The sequence below is a fragment of the Anguilla rostrata genome, chromosome 6 (genome assembly GCF_018555375.3).
Source record: "Anguilla rostrata isolate EN2019 chromosome 6, ASM1855537v3, whole genome shotgun sequence".
Lineage (NCBI taxonomy): Eukaryota > Metazoa > Chordata > Actinopteri > Anguilliformes > Anguillidae > Anguilla > Anguilla rostrata.
In genome coordinates, this window is record NC_057938.1 from 41,868,147 (window position 1) to 41,880,302 (window position 12,156).

Sequence of the window (12,156 nt, forward strand, 5' to 3'; positions counted from 1 at the left end):
TGTTTTGCCTGAGTATTCATACAGAGAGGGTACCTCCTCAAAACTGTGACTCAATGATCACTTTTGTGGTATTACTGCCTATATTGCTATCCCGAAAGAACACAGGTTTGAGGGAGTGGAATTTCAACGTAAAATAGCTTGTATAATTCTTCTTCTTTCTTGTCCTCCTCTTTTGTCCTTCTTCTTCTTCTTCTTCGTCTTCTTGTTATACTTATTAGTATTATAATTATTATCCTCAGAATCTCAATCACAGTCAACAATGTTGCAGGTGCAAGCAGAGTAGATCTGAGAAAACAATCCAGTAAAGGTGTCTAGTCAAAGGTATAAAACAGGTGGAATACTGTTCAACAGTTCCAGCATCCTGGCCAGACAGGAAAGTTGAGACATAAAACATGAAAAAATGTACTCAGGAGAGTTCAGCGGGGTGGAGGTGGGGAGGGGGGGTGGGAGTTGCACTCTCTGTAGAAACATCGTTTCGCATGTGCATCACTCAGTGTAGAGTGGAGAATGAAAAGTGCATGGAACCCATTAGCGACCATGACTCCTGACCGCATGCTAATGCGGTATGTGGTCTAAACATCTACTGACCTGAACTGCTCCTGTACCGCTGGTTCTGCAGACACTGAGAGAGAGAGAGAGAGAGAGAGAGAGAGAGCAATAGAAGAAGAAGGAGAAGAAGAATTGATCACTACAACCAAGTGGCATTTCTAATCTGCTTTACAATTACACCATTACACTGCAAAGCCCACTATAAATAATAACAGTGCAAGTGTTTTCCCCCCACATTGGTTTCACAAACGTACTATTTTCCAGGGAAATCTCTTCCAATCTGGCAACAAGGCTGCTGGTAGCTTATCGGGGCCAGGACGGCTGGGGTAGAGAGTGAGGGGGTACTGGCGAATGAGCGACACGCCGGGAGATTCAGACAGAAGCGAGAGACATACCCCTGACACCTTTGGAACGTGTGCGGTGGCGCTTCTCCTCGGCCTCCACCTCCATCTGGGGGAAGAGATTTTCAGACAGTCAGTGTCCATATCCCACAGATCCTCGCACTCTCTGTCTCTCAGCCACAGTCTGTCGAGATCTCCCCTCTCCCTCTCCCTCTCTCTCCCTTTCCGTCTGTCTGCAGCTGTCTAACCTTCACACGCCCAACACACACTCCTCCGACCTCACACTCGCAAAATGTAGTCCGTATTGGATGCTTGACTGCCGTGCTTTTGAAATGCTTTCATTTGTCATTTAATCGCATGAGCAATTGTTTCTCATTTAAACTAATCATGTTCAGTACACATGATGCAGGCATTTATGATTAATCATATGCTCCTATCGTATTGCTGTTTTGAGCATCAGAGATATGTATTATGGGAATCGTTCTTTTTACACATTGATAAACTAAAATAAAGAGCAGTATGGTCCATACTGTATTCGTCTGATGTTCCCCGTGACACAATACACAATAACTGTAAGCATCCAATCCACTTATACACATCAGTGGCAAACTGTTTGAATAATTTGGGCTGTGCAACAATGTGACATTCAAACATGCAGTGCATTCCATTTTGTATATCGCTATATTTATTAATGTATTTTGTAGATGAAGTCCACTGGGCTGTATATTGATTAATTGTTTTTGGCATCAGTTCATTTCATTTATTATTTATGGTTGGCCAAGAGACTCAAAAGCCTTTCCCTTAGATTCAGACAAATGAGCTTAGCCAAGTTAAGGGTATATGAAATTCGATAAAACAAGAGTTTTTTTTTAGGATTCAATCAAACAATCCTTATCCTCATAAGGATTCAAATAAAGACTGGAAATATAAGAAGTGGGAAAATGTCTGGCCTGAAATTTGTGGTGTTTATTGCCATCTGACCAACCAGACTCAACGAATCACTTTAAAACTACTATTCGTTTGTAATAATTTCTTACTACTGACACCATGTCGAGACACAGCAAAACATATATAAGAAAACTATATTCCAAGTGGCTGTAAAGGTTCTATGTCCATCTCATCTGGCTGGATCCCATTATTTGACTGCTCCATAATGATGTGGCGATGCCAAGCCTGGTGAAAATGAATGAAGCAAAGCATTCAACGCGACCGACGTGCGCTGTTTATCAAGGGAACGAAGCCTTCGTGACATAAGTACGTCGGAGGCTGGGCTAATTTATTGCACCGCCGCTCCGGCGCTATATGTAATCTCAGATAACAATGGCCGTGAAGGGTCATTCAGAACGAGCGCGCGCCGCCCGCCCGCTCTTTCGCTAACGAACCCGGGACCCGACCGGACCTCGCCCGCCAAAGCAGAAACAACGAGAGCCGCGAGAGACGTCCTTATTTTCCCGCGTTATCGTCATTAGGGTCGTTTTCCTCGACGCGAACGGGAGGAGCGCGGGAAGAGCCCGCCGCTTCGCCTCGGAATGGATACCCGCTCCCCCTTTGCGTTTCATCTCCGCACCCCGCTGAATTTCCCCGGGAGCGTGAAATTGCACAAGCCTCAGACTGCGCTGCGCTGTCTTTTGTGTTACTGCCATCACAGAAGTGTTTATATATATATATATATATATATATATATATATATATATATATGCTTATATGACGCCTATATATATGCACGTTTCCCAGCATGAGTTGCCATCGCCATGTGGGGTGAGCAAGACCAATAGAAGAGAAGAATATGGACAGCTTATCAACGGCGGATTTCCATGAGTAATTCCCATAATTCAGCCAACACAGGAGGAAGCCTCCCACCCACCGACAGCTGAAAAAAGATAAGCAATACGCTTTTATTCTGTAGAGCCACGTTTTCCACTCAACGTGTTCACCTTAAAACAGTGCCTTGAGATGAAGCCCTCCGCTATAGTGGGGCTGTGATGAGGTTGATTGCTACAGAAAAAAATTCAAATTCACAAGTTTCTCAGGGGGCAGGCTCACGATTACAGTAACAGTGCAACTTACTGATAGAGCACTATATGACATGAGTATTATTAGGATATTATTTAATGTTGTCGGAAATTGATGTGGCCTTTAAAAATGTATTTTTTTTTTTAAGTCAATCTCGACCAAAGTGAAAGATTTGCCTGAACAAATTGAGGCTACAAGAATACATACTTACACTGCAGCTGATCTAATTGATTATTCTATATTGATAATGCAGTAGAAACATAGAAACAGTTCTATAATTTTTCTCGTGATTACATGAACTGTGCTCAAAATGGTTGAAAGGCAGACACATGACAGACGCATTGAGGATATTAACCAATTTAATGGTCAATTATCTGAAAACAATAATGACTGGGATACATGTTGACAACTGCATTTGATCATAAAATGCTACAACCTAGGCCTCATCTTTACCTTGACTACCATCACCATTTTTGTCAAGTAAAAAAGAAAAGCCTGTTCGTGATGACTTATTGCTTTGTCCTGTGTTGAACCGGTCACATGATGTAGTCCTGAGCTTTTTTCCTCATGCACAGAGATGACACAGATCTGTCAGCCAAGGATCAACGGCCTGGACTGGACTGGACTGTTGGTCAATAGGCTACAGGCATTTACTTGCCCCCTGTGGTTCCCAGCCCCCCCCCCCCACCCCCCACCACCCAAAAAAGTAAAAACTGCCATCTGGGGAGAGTCTTCTCTGTGACTGAGCGAAGGCAATCAGTGGGTTACACACCGCCCCGTACGTCGAAAAGAGCAACAGTTCTCAGAGCCGGGGCAGGGCATTGAGAAATCTGTTCAAAAAGCCAGTTGGTGTCAGATTTCCCGCTGGCAATTTCACCTTTTCATATATCATGCTGGAGCTTCGGGTTATCGCATTTTTAATTGGCTCTACCCTTGAAATATCCGCAGGACAAGCACGATATTGAAATACAGCTGCACACAAATGTGTGGAAATTTTGTAAGTGCTAAAGTAACAAACAACCAAAAAAGACTAAAATATTTTAAAAAAGGGAATAATTACCATGAATTACTGCAAGGAGCTGCAAAATCTGATGTACAGTATGCACTGACAGAAGCCACATAAAATGCTTGATCATATTATATTATTAAAATATTATTTTTTTCAGAACTATGCAGAGATGAAACAAAACAGAAGTCTTTACTGGAATGTATTTGGTATCTGTTTAACTGGGTGTCACTTTCTAGTCACCCTGAGAAAATCACATAGCATATGGTTCCCATTGTACTGAAAAAGGCATTGGTATGCCTATATGTAGAAACAGTGGGGTGCTTTAAGAAATGCATATGCATGATCTCATTTAACTGTTATAAGCTCCTCGCTATGAGTCATTTAGTGACATTAAATGCGGCTGGGAGCCTCCCTGTCCGTATCCAGATAATTTATACGGCGTCGGTGCGAGGAGGCGAGAGAGGGAGGGGCACGGGGAGGAACAGCATTAAGACTGAAAGCATCCCCGAGCGACTCTGGATCAGTTTCGGACGTTTCGCTCCGCAATTAGGCTAAGCAGGGGGGCGGAACGCGCTGGTTCTGGATCAGCTCTCAGGACGCGGGGCCTGCTCTCTGAGGGGAGAGAGGGTCAGATTTTGGCAGGCTGTACCTGAGATCGTCTTGGGGGGGGTTGCGATTTCTGGGGTCCAGACCTCTTCGTCGTCCTCCTCCTCGGTTCACAATGGCAGCTGTTACTCCAGAATGAATGAGTCACAGCCTCTCTTCCAAATTCATGTTCTATAAAATTACAATAAATACATAATTGAAGTGAGAATAATGCAAGCCGTGCCTGCATGAGCTAGACCAACTATGTATACATTATGGCACTGAAAGCACTTTTGATTACACGGGATACGTTTCCCTGTCTACTCTATGGCACGCCATTAAAGAGAACAGAATTGATTGATCTTTCAACTTATTCCCTTCAAAAATGGCACATCAAGTTCACTAACCTTCTTATTAAGTCGTTCTGAAAAGCTGAGCAAAAGCTTAAATCCCCTGTCTAGTCTAAAGGGAAATGAAATGATTCAGCAAAATTTTTGTGAAAGTTAACATCACATGTGCTGCACCATACTCTTTCCACTCTATCCTCTCTGACTGCAGCTAGACTTTCATAAAATTCTTATCATACTATAGGGAAAAAGCAAGGATATTAAGGCTGTAAAAATTAGTCAGATTTAAAAAAAAGAATAATCAGCTCAATGTCTACTTGACAAATTTCAAATAAATGTAAGTATGGGTTGGAGAACATGCGGGTTAATTGAGTGAATGCTAATCCGAAATATGCTGGCACAAGATTACTACCGTTCACTACTATTGTTGAGCATGTAGAAAGAAGGCACACGCGTTGGTTCTGAGCGAGCGAGATGGAAGTGTGGGTGTGGTCTTTTACTCCCCCGTTAAAATGAGTATAGAGTGGATTACTTGGCTACATGTCATACCAAGCTCTGCACCAATAAGAGTGCCAACATTCGTGATATACCACAGACTGTCATACCTTATTGCTTCAGGGGAGCAGAACATTTAGTTATTCATTTTTAATTAATGAAAAACTCATTCAAAACATGAATATGCATTGCAATAAATTAATAATTACATTTAAATGCATTCGAATGAATGAAAACTATATGTATTTATGTGTCGGTTCATCTACGTATCTGTCAAACTCTTATTTGATGTATGTATTCATTTATTGGTTTGCCTTGACAGAAAACATTGAACAGAGGTTATTGAACCATCTCTATCTCTCTCTGTCTGTCTCTCTCTCGCTCTCTCTCCCCCTCTCCATCTCTGCCTCTGTTGAGCTTTGTCTTCGACGATGCTAATTAAAAGCAGGGTACGGAGACAACAGTCAAAGTGTTAATGGGGCGGCGGTGGAGTGTGTCGGAAGAATGAGGGCCCCATGGGGGATCGCCAGGTTGCTTAAGTTGTAATCGGAGCCACGCTTCAAGTCGCGGGAGGGAAAGAGCTACCTTAAACCTCCTAAGAGACAGCAGCCCGACATCATGAAATTGTAAATTCCTGATGCCGCTGGGATTTGGAGGCGATTGGTGTCGGGGCCGGGTGTGTAAGTACGCAAATTTTGCCTCTCCAAAGCTTGGCCATTCACGCAGCGATTATTTTTGAACTCGTTCCGGGATTCCGTCTAGTTAATCATTCCTTCCACTGTGCCTGCTTGTGCTGGGTTGCGGCAGAAACGTACAGCCCGTTGATGTTTTTTTTTTTTGGCTATCATAGGAGCTGAACATTATTTTTAAAGCACGGAAATCTGGAGGAGAAGGGACCAGCGCTCCTTCATCTGCGGTCGCCTGTCTGTCCCGCTCGGTCTGCCTCGATCCTCACATTCGTCTCTCGCGTCCTGCACTAAATTTGGTAGCTGAGTGGGCCGAGGGCGAGCGCGTGTCTGTCAGCACCGAAGGCCGACGTCAGAACAAGAGCCCTCGCTGTTCTCCCACCGCACGGCGCGTACTGCCGTAGCTCCTCGCTGGATCCAAGGTAAAGCTCCTATTGAGACACGAGCGCTCGCTCTTTGTCTCCCACAGACGCCGCCTGATCATCACAGCTTCGTCTCTGAGTCACCGTCAGAGTCTCTGCTATTCTATTCAGAGCTGCAGTCCGAAAACCCCAGAGAGAGAGAGAGAGAGAAGAAAGAGGCTCTTTTAAATGCGAGAAGCATTTCAAACTCCTGGTGTACTTCACCAGTCCAGCCCCGACGCAATATTGCTCAGAATAAGCTGGCGTGCATACAAAAGGAACCTCAGGCCATTTCAATATATTTTACTGGACCGAGGCGAAAAATGCAATCCCCAAGGAAGCGAAACCTTTCTGAGAGCCAACGTTTATTGTCTGGCGGTAGTCTCTCAATGGCGTGCGCTGTCAGTCACACGTATGCGCAGAACGTTTCCAGCGCGTTTCTGTAACATTGTGGGAACATAATTGCGTTGCCGCGGCGCTAGAGTGCGCATCGCATTGTGCTTCCATCGTGACAGCCAAGTGGAAACCCGAGCCTCTCAAAAGAAAAAGAACAGCAGCGAGATGGATTTATCCTCTTCTTATTCTCATACACTTGCAGGCACACCCCTCCCCCACCCCCTCCCCCTCCCCCTCACCTCCCCCCCCCCCCCCCCGTGTCCCCAAGTCCCCCCTCACATCACAGAAGAGGCGCCGCGGACCCCAGCTGATCGCTGACCCGTCGTGATGCAAACGCGGTGATGTCATTATTCATTTATGTAATCTCGCGGGTTGCCATGGCGACGGGATGCGACGGGGACGTCCCCGGCCTCCCGGCCCAGAGGGGAGGACAGACGGGCGATCAGCCGTGCTCGACCTGCTCTCTCCTCCTTGCCGGGGCATTGAGGCAGCGGACCCCATCACCACGCGGTGCAAGGGGGACAGAAAAAGATCAATATTTGGGAGCTTTTTTGCACCGCCTGACTTCACTGTTCTCATTCGCGTTCAGCCCTTAAAGACCTTTAAGGGATGTGTGCTTGTGGATTCAGGAGACAATGGGATAATCTAAACCGGACAATCTAAATGGCAATCTAAACATTAAATTAAAAAGGCATTGAGCGTGTCTCGCAGGCTTACAACAGTCTGTATCACAGAACGGTGCAATTGAATAAACCTGCCTGCCATATTGAGACTGAATATGGCAGGTGTTGAGCCAAAGCCGAGTTTAAGCACAAGCCAAATTCATCAGGGTCTGTGAAATATCATTGCCATGACTGATTTAACTTCTGCTCACTAAATTTGGACCAGCAGGACCATTCCCTCTGAAACGACAGAATAGGAATGTATGAACAACATGATAAAGATCCAGATAAAGTTATTTTAATGGCAGGAGTAGGCTGCCCTTTTGGATTTCCTTTGAATTCAATTTCAGGTTCGAAACATTTTTTTCCCCCTATGAAGGACACGGAATGTGTGTTGTTCCTTGGGTCACTTTATGTTCTGAATGTGGGAACTTGTTCACCTCTATCTGCCGTCCATCTTTGTACCTCACAGGCAGTCCTCCTCCTCCTCCACCCTCATGGGTATCAGAGGGTGTGACCTTGCAAGAGTTCGGCCCAGCTCTTCGTCTTCCCTCCCCCCCATTACAGTGGGTGTCAAACACGACAGGAACGAACCAGACAGGAACGCTCAGGTTTGGGTGCCAATCAACTCGCGGTACAGAGGGGGCGAGAGCCATTCATCTCTCGCCCGACCGTCAGCACGAAACGTCAAGACCTTAATTGCCTGCCCGATGCAGGCCCGGATCTCTGAAAGCCCTATTATGTATTACACCGTTCACCACCCCCACCCGCCCTCGCCTAACCCCCCCCCCCGGAACCCCCACCCCTCGCCCCGGACCAGCTTTGTATCCTCGAGCTGCAGAAAATTAGGAGGGCATGGCGCTACAAGCAAACATAAAGAGAGCGACGGAGCAAGACGGCGGGCGGGAGGCCGGCGCCCGTTGGCGCGCGCCGATAGAGCCCCTTTCGGTTCAAGCCCGCGTCCGTTTCGCACGGGGGGCCCGTGGCATCTCAGAGCCGGGGCACCTCGAGGTTGTCAGGGAATAAAGAGTGGCGGTGGGTGACGTGACAGACGGACGTGCGCCACCTTCGTGAAACAAAGCAAAGCAGTTCGCCTTGACACGGCGAGATGTGTTATCAGGAAGACTTGGCCTTTGATTCATTTGTCCTTACTGTTATTAGCGTAAAAGTTCCACATTTTTTTATCTTCACAAGCACAGTTTGAATCAATTGCTGGATTTGTGTTTTAACAGTACTGAAAAAACAAACAAACAAACAAAAAAAATGCTAAGGACAAATGCCGGTTGAATACAGATGGAGGTCTTTGACTTAAAAGCACGATAAGGTTCTTCGTTCCGTTGAAATACGGTTTGATTTAGTTTCCTAGATATTATACTCGCAGACTCCTGGCTTAAATAAACATGGCATGGCTTCCCTTCACACCAGCATAGGGAGAAGGATTTGAAGGGCTACTTTTAGCTTCTCAGCAGTAAGTTTGGAGGTCCAGAGTGCAGTGCGATGGGAACTACAGCTTTGGCTGAATTTTATGACACGTACCCCCCCCACCAACCATGTTCTCTTCCATCCGAGATTCCAATTAAAACTGGCCCACTGCCTTCATGCGGTGAAGCTATCTGCGGTAAAGGCTAAGAAAGGAAAGCTTGTAGAGATTGTACTTGAGAAACATGTTAGATCCCACTACGTTCTTAAATGGAGGTAGGAGACATATCGGCAAGGGCAACTGAGCCATTATAGTCTTTATGGGCGGACGACCGCAGGAATCATCCATGAGGAGGGAGGGGCTTGGCTTGGGAAAGGCCTTTGGCAGAGCAGCCACGTTTGGCGCTTGGCCCCGTTTCAATAAATCATTCGCATTATGGCTGCCAATAATTTAGCCTCATGAATAAATGCAGTACCTTGAGCAGCTACGCAAGTTAGCACTTGGACTATGCTTGTTCGTGCCAGTGGGCCAGGACACACGGTAAAATATTCAGCGCTATTTCAACCATAACGGAGTCCCAAATGTACTAATATCAGTATACATATTGGTCCATTCGACATGGAACATTTTGTTGTATATAGCATATTACTGTAACTTAAAGACTATGATACATTTTAGCTCTGGGCAGATAGTCTTAGTAAAAGTATAAATGCATTATTCGGAAAATAAATAAATATGTGCAAATTAATAAATACATTTTTAAACTTATCTGTGAATTTTGAATGATATAATCAATAACTGTAGCTAAACAATAATTCGGTGAAAGACTCTTTCACACGTGGTCAATACTTGTGAAACAGATGTTGAGAAGACATGCAGTGATTATACAGGAGGTCAAGGGCTTTGCTGCAGTCTTAAAAATTAATTCAGTCATAAAGTCAGAATTTCCTCAAAAACATGAACAGAACACTGCTATCACATAATAGAGACCCGTTTTGTGTGTAGAGCACTTTATGATTATTTTCACTGAAGGCTAAGATTTTTCAATGAAAAAAGCAAGAAAACTGACAAAAGTATTCAATCCAAATGCATTCAGCAGACTGCCAATTCAGCAGTGTTTGGGCTACAGAATTTTTGCTGAATGAAAAGTATCGGTGACTATAGGAGGAGTCTCCAATGGCTTGTTTTTCTCTTTACTTTTTGTTGTCTGTGTAATCAATTGTTTCGGTTGATAAATGAAGTCATTATCAAAACTCATGTCTCATATGACCAAGGCAAGGAACCCCTAAACGATAATGTTCAACAAATTCAAATATTGAATTTAATTCAGCAATTTCCTGGAATTGTTTTTGTTGTGCTGTTTTTTTGGCATACTGAATATTTCTTTATAATGTAAAGATCAACTACTGTGAATGCCCACCTCCAAAAAAAAGGGGGGGTTGGAGTTTCAGGGGTACAGTTTTTGTTGTAATAGATTTTAGAATGTTGAAGATTATCTCAAATAATGCATACAGTTTTAAAGCTTAGATTGTAAGCTTTCAAAGGGCATGGGACTTGGCTGTATGTTAAAAGGTGGTCAAGCTGGAGAGCCATAATGAGATTAGAGAACTGGGGCTCTGGTGGGCAGGCAAAGGGGAGGGGGTGGGTGGCGGTGTCTAGCATGGGCCCACAGGTTGGATGCCCGGCATTAATGTGCACATCAGTCAATATCCAGCCGTATAACTGGGTAATCTGTAATACGTGAGCCTTGCGAGCCCTGTCCTGGATAGCATCATCCGGAGAAAACGTGGATTCGGATGGAGAGCACGTGAGCGGACGCAAAAAGAAATCGGAATTGCCACGCGCGCCCGGAAGTGCTGTGAATAAACACCAGCGGGTGGACGAGACCCACGCCAGCGTCGTTCAACCAAAGAGCTTCCGGAGAATAAAGCTTTTTGTGACTGTTCGTTTAAACCCTCAAATAAAGCGGCTTGTTCTCTGCGTTTCGCGCCCCCGAAATCAGCAGCGTTTTTACGTCTTTGGGCAGAGAATGTCGTTTTTAGCTTTTTTTTTTAGCTTTTAGCTTTTTTTTTGCTCTGCAGGTTGTGGCATTACCCTTGCCATTCAGTCACATTATTCCCTCCTACTTTACAGCAATCATCATCCATCATTGAAAAGTCCTTCATGTTTATTCAAATGGGATCTACGCCACCCAACGCGCAGGGGAAAGACACTCACTCTGCATGCTCTCAGTCCCGCACAATGCATCACTGTCCACCGCTGCAAGCCAGGCAAATAAAGGGATGATCACATCCATTTTCGTCTTACACTCTTAAAATTGAAAGACTAAAATTATATTTGACACGCTTACAGTACTCTGTCTGTCTCAGTGTGTGCGCATGAGAGAGAGAGAGAGAGCGGGAGAGAGAAGATGGGGAGAAAGGAAAGTGTGTGTGTGTGTCTGTGTGCGTGTGCGTGTGCGTGTTTGTCTGTGAAATCTGCACTGTTGCTTCAGAGCTTCTGTAATTGTTGCCATGTGGGCGTCTCACATGACCTCGCATGTATGACCAGCATACTGCCCACTGTCCCTGGAGACCTGGCAACCAGTACAAAAACAGCACAGCATATCTGCTGCCCAATCAAGAAAAGAAAAAAAAAAAACAGTAAATATTATTATTATTATTATTATTATTATTATTGGTGTTGTTATTATTATTAATATTATTATTATTATTCTTGTTGTTGATGCCATTGTCCATGATGAGTGTATGCTGCATGGCACATTTCAGTAATAATGAGTTCTCCAGTCTTCACATTATAGATACGTTTGGAATTGTCTTTTAAGTCCATCTCACAGATTTATGTAATGGCATTGCGAAACACAATGGTGTCAATAGGGTCAACAAAAAGATCACGTGAACCTATTTCAGAGAACCATTTCTCTTCCTTTTCGGAAACGGTTTGTTGACGCATTGATACAAATGTCTATATTTATTTGCATGTATTTATTTACGCCTATTCTGAATTTGAGCTCAAGTCAGGTGACGTAATGAAATCATGTCTTCGTTAAAATGCCAGAAACCTGCATTCTGCAAAGGGCTTCAACTCCAGTGTACACGCATCTGTACGAGATCTATAATTTGGGTTTTTACAATAGCAATGTTTTTACAAGGTAAAAGTTTCTTTTCAAAATGCTCTGTGTCTGGCTTACTGGTTGACAGTAGGATTGTCAGACATTGAGTGTTTGACTGGAATGTCCAGTTTTCAAATTAT

General features: G+C 44.4%; 1 protein-coding gene across 12 annotated transcripts in view; it reads right to left on the reverse strand.

The window, feature by feature from the left end:
• myt1la (myelin transcription factor 1-like, a) overlaps positions 1-12,156 on the reverse strand; it is a 73,847-nt gene that overhangs the window by 46,595 nt on the left and 15,096 nt on the right. For 11 of the 12 annotated variants that reach the window (XM_064339775.1, XM_064339774.1, XM_064339773.1 and 8 more), the window contains exons 2-4: positions 4,562-4,689; positions 945-999; positions 589-622 (exon numbers count right to left, since the gene is read on the reverse strand). In XM_064339775.1, the coding sequence (XP_064195845.1) occupies positions 589-622; positions 945-999 (89 nt within the window). In that variant the 5' untranslated portion in view covers positions 4,562-4,689. The remainder of the gene's footprint in view (positions 1-588; positions 623-944; positions 1,000-4,561; positions 4,690-12,156) is intronic. The other variant, XM_064339770.1, reaches the window with a different exon arrangement.